The sequence below is a fragment of the Argopecten irradians genome, chromosome 13 (assembly GCF_041381155.1).
Source record: "Argopecten irradians isolate NY chromosome 13, Ai_NY, whole genome shotgun sequence".
Classification (NCBI taxonomy): domain Eukaryota; kingdom Metazoa; phylum Mollusca; class Bivalvia; order Pectinida; family Pectinidae; genus Argopecten; species Argopecten irradians.
Window position 1 is genome coordinate 18657004 of NC_091146.1, and position 16235 is coordinate 18673238.

Consider the following 16235-nt stretch of genomic DNA (forward strand, 5'->3'; position numbering starts at 1 on the left):
CAATGTGAAAACATTGCCTACCACCCTTAAATTGTCTATTATCTTGACTACAGTTTTTGGTGTATCTCCTATACATATAATGACAACAGACCTAATCTTATATCTGTTTAAATCATCTTAACATTATTTGATCATAAATTTCTAGAGATACATAGCAGTGATTTTTAGGAAATCAATTATCATTAACTGGTTCTTGGACATTGTGTTAATTTTTATTTATAAGTGTCATGTTTTTTCTCAGAATTAGATATTTACAATCCTGATGTAAATACTTTTTCAGATCTAGAACTAAACAAATACCTAAATGCAGGGAGATGTTCTTGATAAATGCCTCAATCAATTTTTTTAATCTCTCATATTTCAAATTCAATAGACGCTAATCCCATTAAGTTGCCACAACTCTGATGTCTCATATTCCTATAGAAGCTATTCCTAATAAGACCATACACTATGAATTATATTTGTACCTGTGAGGCCGCTGTGAGAAGCTGTGCCATTGCCGACCCGACAGACTTAGACGTTGTCCCTAGTTTCTGTGCCGACGACTCGGCTGTCTCATCAGGTAGAGGAACCAGCCCGCCGGCCTCTGCTGCCCTTCGGTACTCCTCTAATTCTTTATCCAGAGCAGTCAGATGATCAAGAGCGCTGTCCACCTCTAGTGATCCGTAAGCTTCTTGTGCCCTGGCCGCAGCCGTCCTGAGTTCGGCCAGAGCAGTGGACATGGCCTTACAGCTCTGATTCATGTTCCTGGCTGAAGCTTGGTCACCGACAGAAGGTGCGGCAGCATTGGCTGCGGACACCAGGCCACTGGCTGGCTATAATAGTGAAAGTATGGAAGTAATTAGTCAACACATCTCTGTCTATTTCGAATATTCTATTTAAATTTTGTTTTCAACAAACGCAGCAGAATATTCTCAAGGGGAGATAACCTAGCTGTAATTGTATTGGTCAATATATCTCTGTCTATCAGACTATGAGCATTTGTTAATATAACATTTATAGATACAAACTCCTGGGTGGTGCCAATACTACGTGAAGTCTTCATATTCACTTCATTAAGTTCCAAAGGTTAATATATTTTATTGTATACATTTGATTAGCACCAACATGTCTGTACAAGTTCTAATTTAAAAAGCAATTTACCAATATGAAGGTACATTGTATTTGCCTAATTCTCTTTACCTATATATTAAGGTATTTGACTAATTCTTTTTACTTATATGAAATTCTGATGATACCAAATCTGTTTTTCGGTAGTATGCAGTCATTAGGTTAAAAGATTACCTGTATAAAGTCCTGACTAGCGTTGATAAGGTTGAGTTGGGCTGAGGCACTGTCTGTATTCTTGACCGACCCCTGGAATCCCTGGACCAGTCGTGGTAACTGTTCATTTACCTCCTACAGATAGAAAACACCAGTTAATACAATCTCTTCACCTCTCAAACACACTGAGTAGTACTTTAAAGAGTTCAGACAATCAAAGAAATACAAATACAACCAAGGGCAGCAACTCTTGATATCCTATTAAAATCAAATTAGATAATCAGAAACTGTGATTCTATACTTATTTGAACGAATGACCTATATTATAAACTTCATACTGATGTATAAACTTTCATCCTTGACTGTGTCGTACAGATTATGTCTTAACTTTGATACTGTATCAATGACCTTGAACCTTACTTTACAGGACTGTGTCAGTTGTTGCTGGGATACCTTACAGGTGTTTGAGTTAGACTTGTTGGCGGAGGATGATGCGTTCACAAGTTGTGTAGCGGCTGTGGCAGCCTGTCGGGCGGCGTGCTGGAAAACAAAAGATGGTTTAAATCGTCACCTTACACAAGGTCAGTAATACATGGTTTCAGGAGGAACATATTATGTAAACTGTTAATGTTTTAACTTCTTCGGATCCTTCCATGGTACTATTGACTGTGTGTTGCTATTTTTCTTTTATCATTTGTACTTTTTCAAGTTATAAATATTTTCCTTTATACAAAATGTACATAACACTGTATGACTGTGTACTGATCTCAATAAACAAAGTACTTTCCTTAACTTGTTGTTGAATATTAAATGAAGAACTCTTTTTTCTTTAAGATTTTAACTGAGTAGTACAATATTTTCCAAATAATTTTTTCTAGGGTTCTAAATTTAATGAGGAACTCTTGCCTACCTCTAGTTTCATCACGATTCTTTTCTTGAGTGCATTACTGGCAGCTACGTTGGTGGCTGACCTCAAGTCCTCGGCGGCCGTCTTCAGGCCATGCTGCTGCATAGCATCGTTAGGGTTAGTGGCACAGCCCTGTTTGAGGATACAGAAAAACACGTTTAAGTTATATTCCACAAAACCTGTTGTTACTGGTATACATTAATATTCATGGTTTTAAAAAGTATCCAGAATTATGAAGAAACTTTTCAAATCAAAATTAAAAATGTACCACAGATAAAAATGTTTGTAATACGAAAAAGTCACTTACCACTTATAAGAATGAGACGAGACAGACATAAGTAACATTGTTTAATGGCATATGGAATTGACAGGGAGCCATACATATCCACACGAACTATTTCTATTCAAAGTATTACTGTGACATGTTACATTTTGGTATGTTATAAAATTTCCAATAACATCATTTACTCCTAAATGTCCTCCCCATACAACAGTGACTTACCTTGGCAGCCTCCACCATCTTGGCTGTAGCGTCAGCCAGTGCCTTGGCTGCAGCCAGGAGTCTCTTCTGTGTGTCTGTGTCAGAGTGTCCCTCTGCCTGTTCTCTTATCGCGTTCACAAGGTTAGAGGTCGCCTGTAACATAGACAAGATTGTGAGAAAAACATGACGACCTGCATAAATCAAATCCCCATTCTATTTGCTGTCAGCTTGATAAATGTTTTGAATATAGTTTTAATTTGGCAGGCACAGATCAACTAAAATTTTGACAATATATCCAGATTTTACTGTATAAAGGCAATTCATAAATACTTCAACTTATACAGCTTTCAATATTACAAAGACACAATAGTTCAACATATGAATTGAGATCTGGCTAAAATGCAGACTTAAGTCAAAAATTAAAAAGTTTTTCTCCTTATGTAACCTATATGAAAACTTTTTAGTCAGTTTTGGACTAAAGTTTGTTTTCGAGAAATTGGGACCTGTTCTCATTTCAAATAAAGCTGTATATTTCATCTCCAAAGTTAAAGGTGAAATGAGCTTGACTGCATAAGAGTAATAACAGCTTCTGTAAATGATGGTAGTGTCCCTTTACCTGAGCAAGCTGTCGGGCCTGTTTGACCATTTCATGGGCATCACCAACAGAACTAAACAGACGGTCAGTCACCGTCAGAATGGTATCTACGGCAACCTCGTGAGAATCTGATGCCTGTAACAATTGAATATACAATTTTCAAAGAAGATAATGCGAAGTTCTTTAAACAATAAATGAAGAAAATGATATACATAAAGCAATATTAAAAGAGAACATTTGCTTGATTGTCTCCCTTTATTTAGCACCAAGAAACTTTGTAACATCTAGGATAAAGTGTGTTCTATAAATTTGTTTTTGAAGGAGAGATAATGAACAAAGTATGCCATGTGTAATCACCATTTATGGCTTATTTGTTTGATTGTTTCCCTATAATTATTACCGTATTTCACTGTTAACACAAGCTTGCAAATATAATCTGTTCTTACGGTAATTTCAATCAAAGGAAAGTTATAATTATCATAATTCTGAACAAAAGAATTGGTGTTTAACATCTTGTATTGATAGTTCAACATTCTCTTAATCCTGCCAGTCCTAGCTATCCCCTTATATGTACCTGAGCTGGTCCTGCACCCTTTTTAATGTGTTCCAGCATGTCTGTGAGGGCCTGAGTGAGTTACAGCTGTGGCAGCAGCCCCTAGGTCCTGTAGTAGCTTGTCCTCTTTACAGGCCTGTTGGGCGGCCTCTACGATTCCCTCAACTGACCGAGCGACCTGTTTGGCTGCGTCGATCAGCTGCTCCTGGCAGGCTGGACTGCTGATTGTTGGAGCTACAACCTGTAAACATGGTAACAGTTGATTTTTACCAGTTCTGATAATCTCTGAAATCAGCAGACAATTAAGGGAATGATGGAAACAATGGATGATTCTATATTTTATGCAAAAAAGCCTCATCAAGACAGAGAAATTATCTTTACTATTGATATTTATTACTAAGCTGAATATCCTACACAAATGGAATATCATGTTTGTTGGTCCCTGAATATATAAAAAAAAAAAAAAATAAATTGAACACACTGAAAAATCCCATGTATTTGGGCAGGCGATTGTTACTAATAAACATCCATTAAAGGAATCAACAAGCATGCTAACCATTAACCATAAACTTATTCATCCCTGAAAACACAATAAGACCCTTCTAAATCAAAGACTAAATCAGTCCATTATGAAATTTCAGGGGTGAATGAGTTGGGCTGTATTGATTACCAATTCATTTGTTATTTTCTATTCTTTATTCCTTTGTCCTCACTGATCCTACCTTGGTGCACGAAACCAGCTGAGATGTAGCCAGGGCACAGCTTGTTGCTGAGCTGATAACCTTGTCACGTTGGGCCTGGTCCTCTGTCGTACTGGCAACATTCTTGGCCTTTAGGACAAGCTGGGCAGTGGCATTAGCTACAGCCTTAGCCAGGGCTAGCAGTGTTTCCTAGCAACCAAAATAGTATGGTGTTAAAACAATTGCTAAAGTTTCCATTTACTGGCGACATTGGCCATGGCAATTAGCATGAAAGATATTTAACATTTCATAAACAACAGAAAGCTACCAGAATGCAAGCATTTATCGATAATGTCTTAGTACTAGATTATCTCCCCTTTGTTTTAAATCCAAGAAAGGAAAAATCAGACAAATTGTAGTGAAAATGTCATTTTTTTTTAAAGTTTAGTTGTTAGAATACTGACATTTGCATCTTTTCCTCCAATTTGCACATCAAAGTAACATACAATTTCTATGATATATTCAGTTCCTTTGGATTTACTTCTTCTTATCTCAATTATGATGTTACCTATCATCCTAAAGTTGCACATTTAACAATAATAAAGTATATATTACCTGGTAGTGTCTGTCCATGTCCAGAGCTGACTCCCCGACGCCCTGCATCACCTCCTGACTAGCCTCACCTACTGTCTTAGCCGCAGTGATCAAGTTCTGTCTCGACTACAAATAAACAGTCATATAAATTAGGAAAACCTAATCCTGACTTTATTTTGAATAATTTAGGGATGTTTTTAAAATTTGTCATTTCGACAAAAACTCTATCAATACAACAATATGAAATTGTCATTATCTTTGACTATTTTATTAGTTATTTATGACATTTGAAAAATATTCGATTTTCTAGATTTAGTTGGTTTTTTTAAAGAATTTAAGCATAATATTAAGCACATGATTTCTTTCTGAGTTCAAAAAGTCTAAAACTGAAACTATTGAACCCCAGCTAGAGAAATCCTTACATCTTTAGAGTTTGGTCCTGGTTGAGCAGCGTTCAGGAGGTCAGTGAATGCTCCGGCCAGTTGTTTGGCTGCGCTCAGAAGTCGGTTCCTGGAATCATCGTCATCCTGAAGAGCAGCAACCATACGCACGTCGTGGCTGAAGTCTCCCATATTTGATGTGCTATCGGGATATAAAAAAGAACTAATGTCAGAAACTAGAAATTATCTAGACATAAAGTTAGACCTCTCTATAAAGACCACTCAATAGAAAAGATGTCTCTATAACTAAGTGGTGCTGTCCTGTAGAGTTATGAGTCAATTTGTTATATGTTACACCTCAAAGTTTCGGAATTAAATATTCAAATTGGTTTTTGAAAAAAAATTTGAATTTAGAATTCAGTTCTATAAGTAACACTTTGTTAGACTTGTAAGACTTAAATTTTGATATAAGTGTACACATACATCTGGGCGACTGCGGCACCAACATTGTCTGTATCCGGCTCGTCATCCCCGGCAGACAGCGTCACCAGCTGAGCGGTGGCAGCGTTCATGGCCGCCAGCTGAGCGCTCACTTTCTGTCGTGAAAGATCCAACTGATTCTGTCTCCATTTCTTGGATGCCTGAAATAAAGTAAAAACATAAAGAAATTAAAAAAAAAATAATAATTTAAAATGATTTGCTGGTATACACTTTGTATTATAAAGAGCATATATATACTAGTCATCAAATTGATAAAATTTAATTATTATTTTGATAATAGCGAGCAAATAACATTCAAAAATAGCCCAAGAATTACATCATTTATATCAGAAAACTACACAAATCAGTTCTTCTTTAAATACCATTCTAATTTAAGTCTGATAACCATCAATTGACTTTATGTAACATTCCTAGATTTATCTTATTTAAATTTCAGAATTTAAAGGTCTTGAGTTTCACAAATCATTTTCATAAATTCAGTTTCCATGACATTTGTTCTGTAGAATTCCTAAGTTTCCTTGGGATGTATACTTACAGCATCGTCTCCGAGGTGAGGAAGTGTCATTCCACTATCAAGAGTAGACTCGTCACGCTTGATTGACAACACGCCCTCGTCAATCGAGGAGATGAGGGCACGCTGTGAGGACGTCAGTGTGAATTCATGGACGCCCTGGCTCTGTGTTAGATACAAACTAGTATTAAAACTACGAAGATTTAAGTTCTATCAAGAGAACATTTCTAGAAGAAGGATCTCAGGTGAAGAAATCAAATTTGAATATCCTCATATAAAATCTCACATGAGGAAAAACAATATAAGATAATAAATGAAGAATATAACCATAACAAAACTCATTTTATAGTTTAAATAACATAATAAAACAGCATACAGATGAAATATATTAATTTGAAAGAAAAGAAATATTAATCATATGGAATTCCTTGTTATGCAAAACGCTAATTTTAAAGAAAGTACATTTTGTATTTGAAAATATTTTTTTTTTTTAAAGTTTCCAGAGGATTTAAACATTTAGTACAAAGGAATTCCTTGTTATGCAAAACGCTAATTTTAAAGAAAGTACATTTTGTATTTGAATTTTTTTTTTTTTTTTTAAAGTTTCCAGAGGATTTAAACATTTAGTACAAAGGTTAACATTGTATCAACAGCTCCTTATGAAACTATGATCATACAGGCATAAATTCAAACATGCAGGGCCACAGGCAGTTTTTTAAATCTCAAAAAATTATTTTAGTTAAACCAGAAGAGAATTTTAATAGGCAGCTGATGCAGGTGATCTCACATACCGCATTGAACCTCAGCCAGATTGACATATCGCTAAGCCACTCAATATAACTTGGAAATTTTAAATCAAACTTTGGTACATTAAGATGTTAATATCAGGATACAATTTTTCCAATGAGCGGAAATCAATAAACTTAAAATAATTTTCCACATGCTTTCATAGATGTGTTTGGATGAATTTTAATCTAGTTCTCCTAATTCTTGCTTCTGAAACTGAATGCAAGATTGAGATTTTCTTGTGGCTTCAAGCATAATTTGTTTGTTTGTTTGAGTTTTACGGCCCATCGACAACTAAGGTCATTTAGTGCCAAACAACAAGGCAGGCATTAATATCAGGATATAAACAAGGACTGTATCTAAAAGATCAGGATAAAATTTTTACCGAAATATCTGATGTATAAAAATCACACAAAAACAACAAAATGCAAACAAAAATATGTTCACTACATCTGTAGGTTAAACACCTAATCCATGGATAAACAAAATCAAATAAACTAAACATCATCATATGATTAATGAGAAATAACTAGAATCTATCCAGCAAACTCGCTTTACATGATAGGAACAATGTTAGTAAACATATATACTTGGGTCAAGCAAAGGTCATTTACCTAGTGAGGGATCTGTCAATCAAACTCAGAAGCAAATCATACACTCAGTATTTCAATACTCCCAATTCTTCAAATTTCTCAGTTGTCAGATTCTGGTTTCAAGATCCCAAAATGATATAGATGAAGTACATTTTACTGTTGATTTGTCCAACCTTTCGGTGATTGTAACGTCATCTTTTGATGTTAATTTTAAGACATTTAAATCACTAAAAGATGGGACTAATCAATGGAAAATTGTACTTTACCCACATTGTTTTAGGATCTCAAAACAGCCGTATTAAATTTCTGAAGAGATTGTTTTTATAACATTTACTTAAAAGTCATCCTCCAAACTCCTTCCATATTTTAGATGTCACTTATATTTTTTTAATCTAGTTTTACAAATTCCCTCTTACTACCATATTTCCCATTAATAACCCATTGATAACACTGATTCCCATTTCCTTGATAAAAATTCCAAATGACTGACACCTTGATTTTATAGATGCTTCATCTCAATAACTCTTGTTTTTATTATACTTGTGGGTTTTTCAAAATTAGCTTTGTGATTCCCTGTTTAGTAATGCATACAGTTATAGCTCCACCCTATCCTCTCCGTGTTCAGTAAGGTATATAAACATAGCTCCGCCCCTCTTAACCATTGCTCCGCCCAATCCTCTACATATTTAATATCGTCCCCTTTTTACCATAGCTCCACCCTTAACCTCTATATGTTTAGTATAGTATACAAATGTAGTTCCGCCCCTTAGAACCATAGCTCCGCCCTTAACCTCTATATGTTTAGTATAGTATACAAATGTAGCTCCGCCCCTTTGAACCATAGCTCCGCCCTTAACCTCTATATGTTTAGTATAGTATACAAATGTAGCTCCGCCCCTTTGAACCATAGCTCCGCCCTTAACCTCTATATGTTTAGTATAGTATACAAATGTAGCTCCGCCCCTTTGAACCATAGCTCCGCCTTGACCTCTAGGTAATTAGTAAGGTATACAAACTTGAGTCACACCTGGTTGTTTTCATGCCTCACATGCATTGAGTTTGACACCTGACTCGACTGCATTGAGTCCATTGATCCTGCAGAAAAATTGGAGGGACCGACTCCTGACCTCATGACCCCTGGCATGGCGACGGACATGTGATCAGCATGGCTGACCTTGGCTTGGTTCTGTTTAATGATTGTAGCCCTGGATAAATAGAAATGAAATTATATCTCATATATTTAAAGCTTGTGGGAAACAAACAAATCTAGTCGAGAACACTCTAAATGATTTACTGTTACTTCTTTAGGGTAGATGGGGAACAAGTTACTGAATTAGGCACTTTGCTGCTGTATCCCTATATCACACTATAATGAACTTTCTGTTACACTATAATTCAGTGGACAACTGGGGTATAGGCCATGGGCTAGGAGGGTCCCACATGCACCCCCCCCCAAACCTCCGAACCAATATTTTTCTGAACCCTTATGACCCACTGATCACAAATCCAAATGTTAACATTGCATAAGTTGGGATGAACTTCCGGTTATGACGTCATCAAGATGGCCGCCATCTCGAATTTCACGAAAAATAGAAAAATAGTCATAACATTAACATTTTTCAACCGAAGTAGACAAATGAGGTACCAAAATGACCACAATAGAACAACAAATACATATCAGGACCAAAAAATCCAATATATGTAGTGATTTCTACGCAGGAAATGAAAAAAAATCGGATTTAAAGCTCAAAAATGGTGATTTTTCAGCAAATTTTTCATATTTTGTTTGACGCAGCAAAAATGTTTCCCAACAGCAATCTATTATTTCTAAGAAGTTTTTTGACCACTTGTCAATCAGTTTAAGCAACAAAAACAACAAAAACCAATGTTAACATCGTATAAGTTCCGGTTATGACGTCATCAAGATGGCCACCATCTCGAATTTCACTGAAAAAATGAAAAATAGTCATAACATTGGCATTTTTCAACTGAAGTAGACAAATGAGGTATCAAAATGACCACAATAGAACAACAAATACATATCAGGACCAAATAATCCAATATATGTAGTGATTTGAACGCAGAAAATGAAAAAAAATAATATTTTAAGCTCAAAAATGGTAATTTTTCAGCATTTTTTTCATATTTGGCTTGACGCAGCAAAATTGTTTCCCAACAACAAATTGTTATCCACAATCAGTTATTTGACCTCTTATCAATCTGTTAAAACAACAACATCAAAAATATATAGAAATGCAAAAAACGAATTATTGTTATACCCTCAATTTTATAGATTTGCAGCGTCTCAAAAATAACACAACACCTACTGATAGCGTAACAAATGTAACCTAAGCTAAGCCTGTGTTTCCGTTAATATCATTAAACAGTTCCCAAAGCGTTTGTGTCTTTGAAAATGAGCACATTCATTGTTTATTTCCTATGCATAGCATAAGCAAAATGTCATATGGTTACTACAATGTCACTAATATGTCTTTCACTGGTTCTCAATGATAACCATTATCATTGTGCGTGCTTTCTCGCCTCACTGACCTATCCACTGAAGAGACTCGGCATATCTGGTAGCTGGTACATGCAGTCCGAATCAGAGTACTCGAGATATCAGTATCCAATTCGTCGAAAGCCAGATCGACGTCTTCGATGTCGATGAGCTCATGTGACACTGCATTACCAGTGTTGTTCTAGCCTTTTATGACCCATCCATAACCAGAGTTCATATAAGGAACAACAGGTTCAGGGATGTGGGATCTCTTTCAGATTCTAACATATCGTACGTATATGCTGTTTCAGACTTCTCCGGCATAATGGAAATTACACCAGATGCACATTCTTCCAATGGTGGAATTGGTTCTCTTAAGCACATAACTCCATAATTCGTATGAAGTACTATTCATCAATCTTGTGGACCCTCGTGCAACCATAAATGGCACTGGTGATATCATCGAGGTCATTAAGAGGGCATAAATGTTAAATGTTTTTCATTGGTCTGACTTTTCCCACTCCCTTGAAGGTGCCGGTTGTGTCACATCTGGTGTATGCGCAAAGAGACCATTGAAGACTCTCCAGTAAAAAGTTCTCTAAAGTGCTTTCCAGACTTGGCAAAGAGTGAAACTTCACTGCAGACCTCATTTATGACCTCAAAGAATCCACCTGTGCCACCTATGGTCACTGAGGTTCACAAGAATTAGGAATTGTGCTTCATACGAATTAAAGAGAACCAACTCAACCCTCCGCAGAATGTTGATCTGGTGTCTTTTCCATCATGCCGGGGAAGTCTGGAACATCATATACGATATGTGAATCTAGGTGAAACTAAGTTGGAAACAGGAAGAGCTCCCACATCCCTGAAGCCGATGTTTCTGATCTTAACTCTGACCATGGACAGTTGACAAGTTAGAACCATGATGGTAACCCCGGTAATGTAATGTCACATCAGGTCACCGAGGTCGAAGACGACGCACAACGAAAATGATTAGCATTAAGAACTAGTGAAAGAAATATGTGACACTGTAGTAACCATCTTATATCTTGCGTTATACACAAGAAATAAACAATGGATGTGCTCATTCTAAAAGACACAATATGTTTCGAAAAGTGTCATGGTATTTACGTAACTTTAATTTGATACCCTATAGCTATTAGTTAGCGTTTTGCTGTAATAATTCATTTTGAGAGGCTACTAGTCTACAAAATTTCGAGCATGAAAATGGATTATTTTGAAGTCCCACTTAGATATTCAGCCAACTTTAAATTCAAATTTGTTAAGATATAAATCGTCAATAGTCAATGTTATATTCAGGAAATTCCAAGACACCAGGAAACTGTAGTGTTAGCGGTTTGGAAAAAATAACAATCATATGCCGCATCCGGTGATGTTTTGTAAACCAAATGATGGTATAACAAATCTCTGTTGCATTTCTATATATTTTTGTTGTTGTTGTTTTAACAGATTGATAATAGGTCAAATAACTGATTGTGAATAACAATTTGTTGTTGTTGGGAAACAATTTTGCTGCGTCAAGCCAAATATGAAAAAATGCTGAAAATTTACCATTTTTGAGCTTAAAATATTATTTTTTTTCATTTCCTGCGTTCAAATCACTACATATATTGGCTTATTTGGTCACGACATGTATTTGTTGTTCTATTGTGGTCATTTTGATACCTCATTTGTCTACTTCAGTTGAAAAATGCTAATGTTATGACTATTTTTCATTTTTCAGTGAAATTCGAGATGGTGGCCATCTTGATGACGTCATAACCGGAACTTATACGATGTTAACATTGGTTTTGGTTGCTTTTGTTGCATAAACTGATTGACAAGTGGTCAAAAACTTCTTAGAAATAATAGATTGCTGTTGGGAAACATTTTTGCTGCGTCAAACAAAATATGAAAAAATTTGCTGAAAAATCACCATTTTTGAGCTTTAAATCCGATTTTTTTCATTTCCTGCGTAGAAATCACTACATATATTGGATTTGTTGGTCCTGATATGTATTTGTTGTTCTATTGTGGTCATTTTGATAACTCATTTGTCTACTTCGGTTGAAAAATGTTAATGTAATGACTATTTTTCAATTTTTAGTGAAATTCGAGATGGCGGCCATCTTGATGACGTCATAACCGGAAGTTCATCCCAATTTATGCAATGTTAACATTTGGATTTGTGATCAGTGGGTCATAAGGGTTCAGAAAAATATTGGTTCGGAGGTTTGGGGGGGGGGGGGGTGCATGTGGGACCCTCCTAGCCCATGGCCTAGTAAGATATATTTCACCTCTAACATTAATAGTATCCAAGTGAAAAGGTGGGAAACAGAAAATGAAATACTAATTTTAGATGAATTGCAATCATCATGTCAAATCTTATAATCATTTGAAGGTGTTAGGACATCAAGTTATGATTAAACAAAAATTAAATTTTTTTGCCTTGTCTTGAAAACATTTTCACAGGAAAGCCCTCAAACATATTCCCTGATATAACCAAACTTACTGTCCAGGTGCGACGTTGTCCTCATACATAGGTGCCTCGTCAGTCCCATCTATTCCCAGGTGTTCTTTGGCTTTTTTCTTTAGAAACACAACAATCACACATTAAAGATAACAGAAAACATTGACAAATAGACTTCAATTCAGCTCATTTCATATTTTTTCCTGGTGCCTTTTGATGTCTACATAAATTTGTTGAAAAATAAAAAGCTTTGAAATGTTGTAAGTATTTTTTGATATTCACTAGTGCGTTTTTAATTTATAAACAATTCTGTTGCATTTTTAAATTCTGTTAACAACTATAGTAAGTTAAGGACACTATCAGCTTTGGTTGATGAAGAAGAGATGAAAATCTCAAAGAAAACCACTATCTGGCCCATGAAAGTATATATACTTGAAACAGATGGGAGGGGTGATGAGATAACAATAATCTAACCCTTTTGAGAGTTCTTTCACAAAAAATGAGAAACGAGACAATTAATCTTCCAAAATTTACTTTTCACTTTACAATACTCTCAAAACTATCTTTAGCAGTGGTGAGATAGATTTGAAAAAATACTGTAACTTCAATGACTATAAATTGAATATTTCATTCTCAATATTTTGTTAGATTTTGAAACCAGTTGACTCTTAACCCTCTTCAGGATGATGTCGATATAACCAGCGATGAGTCGCGAAATTTGTTCCCCTTCTTGTGTCTGTACAGAGTAGTAGGCATCAGAGTAATCACCGAAATCCTAAAATCAAAGGGAGACAAGTTAGATTCACTGAAATCCTAAATCAAAGGGAGATGACAAAGATTCACAGAAATCCTGAAATCAAAGGGGGATAATTTAGATTCATTGAAACCCTAAATTCAAGGGAGATAATTTAGTTTCACTGAAACCCTAAATCAAAGGGAGATGATGAAGATTCACAGAAATCCTAAATTCAAAGAGAGATAATTTAGATTCTCTGAAGGGAGATAACTGATTCAGCAAAATCCTGAAATTGAATGGAGATAACTCCTAAAATCAAAAGGAGTAGTAAATTTATAATCCTAAATCCTAATCCTAAAATGAAACAGAGATCATTTAGATAGGTTTTTTTTTTTATAAAATTAATGAAACATTACTCTTTTAAAAATAAAACATTTCGCAAATATTATATATGGGTGAATTCAGTAGATAACAGGAACAAATTCTATAGTACCTATAGTTGTACATACCAGTGTGAAACTGTTAGGTGAGGCAGCCCAGCGTCTCACAGTGGTCAAAGGCCAAGTCTTCATGATCTGTAAAACAAGTTAAAAACGTGATTTATCTATCATTTTACAAACATACACATCACTATTTTGTTATCACTTAACTCTGCTGGTTTGGTAAAATACTTCAAAATTGAAGCTAAAAGGTCACTGTGATTAAATTTTAATAACAAGAGATGAATCTGCTCAGATTCCGAGCGTTTTGTTAAGAAAATATTCTGTATTTGCATATTTCAGAGTTGTCGGTCCTTGTGGGAAGGTATTGGTTGTTATGTCATGTGGTTGCGAGCAACAACTTCCTTTTTTCGGAGTAAAAGACGTAAATGATGCCCGCAAAATAATGACATCACAATGGATACATATCCACAAGGGAGGTAACTCTGTAATATGCAAAGACAGAATATTCTGTTTCCTGATACACACCTCTTTGGTCTTCTCGTCCATTCTGACGACGCTCTCCTTCGTGATCCCCAACAATCGTGGCGTCAGTTTGTTCTTACCCTGCATCTTTTCCTGTAAAACAAACAAAATCAATAAATCCATTCAAAGTTATAACACAAAAGAAGCTGACATGTTATCATGTCAAAGACATTTTTATTTTCTTTACTTTTATACATCTAACAAAACTTTTATTGACTGCTGCTTTATGATGATGGAATTTCCACAACATTTTTATAAATAAAACTTCAAGAAACATGTTGCTGCTCTGGGCTTGTTTGTATTGTGCACATTCATTAGCATTTTTACTTAAATGTATTTAAATGGAAATAAACTTCAATAGCAATTTAAACAAAAGAAATTAAATATTTTTTGGTGCTATTAAATAAAAGTGATATATGTATTTCTTTGCTGCTGTCCTACCTTGACAAGGAAGAAAGTGATACCGTAAGTCTTCAGGGCACGACACTGCTGGGTGTACTTAGCCTTAGCTTCATACTCTGACAAACCTGTCCACTTCTTGTGTTCCTACAAGTAAATTACACAAAGGTTGATAAAAATATGTAAAGAATTATTTTGTACAAATATTTAATGCTTAAAGTTATGAGGGAAAATTATCTACAAAATTTGAAATCATCAATACTCAAAACTTTTGCTCGAAATAATATGTGGCACTGAATTACTAGACCAATAGAATCTTAATTTACATTGATAGACACAGCTGACAACACTTACTAGTTTTTTGTGATAACTTAGTTATGCTTTCATACCAATTTAAATGTTTCAATCTAAGCCTCTATGGTTCTATAATTTACCTGCATTTGAAAAAAAAATTTACAACAATTTAGTTTAGTTTCCTGATTTTTTAGAGTCTGCAAAATATGCATATCAAATTGCACAGTTTACATTAGCTCTAGCTTCTTTAAACATCAACTATCAAATGGTTGACATTAAAGATGATCCATCGCCGACAGAGCATAAATGACATTCATCATTTGAACAATAATTGGTGTTTAATCATGTATGCATATGTCTAACTAACACAAAAAATATACAAAAATAATTTATTTTGCTTTTGGTGCATGCACAATCAGTATTTCATTCCATATAGGATAAAGTGACTCTGAATTTTTCCGGGATGCAATTAATTATTTTTTATATTTTTAACCTATATTAAAATTAGAAGCTCAAACTTTTCAATGGTGGTAATGGTGTAAAGTAAGTAACTTTAGTAACTGAAGAAAAATACTAAATAATTTGCTCCAGTTTTTAATAGTGAAAAAATACTACTTGTCAGCGGTGGAGCATCTTTAAAGACTGTGTCACTGATTCTACGTTTATATTCTTGTCATTGTTCTAGAAGTGAGGGGGTACATTACTTACTGCGAAAATCTTCTTCTCTACCCCCTTCAGTTTACAGTATTCTTTGGGAAGAAATTCTCTTAATCTGAAAAACAAACAAAATTAAAGATTTTATATATCTGTTTGAAGTAATCTTTAATTTCTTTTTTTGTGATGCTTTCAGCTCATTCAAGCCATTTATGAAGGATTTTTCAGTGAAGTACATTCTCTAAATGCTAATGAGTCCCACAGGAAATTCCAGAGTCCCATGCATCACTGGGACAGAGAGCTGTTATTATATACAGATATTTGGTAAAGATAGGACTCATTTTCAGGATCATTTCAATTTAAACACTCAGAGAGA

General features: G+C 35.0%; 1 protein-coding gene across 1 annotated transcript in view; it reads right to left on the minus strand.

The window, feature by feature from the left end:
- Window positions 1-16235, minus strand: part of LOC138305989 (talin-1-like) — a 91102-nt gene that overhangs the window by 46708 nt on the left and 28159 nt on the right. Inside the window, 20 exon segments of the mRNA XM_069246300.1 lie at window positions 468-815; window positions 1285-1398; window positions 1684-1803; window positions 2174-2302; window positions 2673-2804; window positions 3268-3381; window positions 3821-3877; window positions 3879-4040; window positions 4522-4689; window positions 5095-5199; window positions 5496-5655; window positions 5937-6094; window positions 6490-6630; window positions 8872-9049; window positions 12854-12930; window positions 13485-13586; window positions 14057-14122; window positions 14516-14605; window positions 14954-15058; window positions 15914-15977. Coding sequence (XP_069102401.1) covers window positions 468-815; window positions 1285-1398; window positions 1684-1803; window positions 2174-2302; window positions 2673-2804; window positions 3268-3381; window positions 3821-3877; window positions 3879-4040; window positions 4522-4689; window positions 5095-5199; window positions 5496-5655; window positions 5937-6094; window positions 6490-6630; window positions 8872-9049; window positions 12854-12930; window positions 13485-13586; window positions 14057-14122; window positions 14516-14605; window positions 14954-15058; window positions 15914-15977 — 2590 coding nt within the window.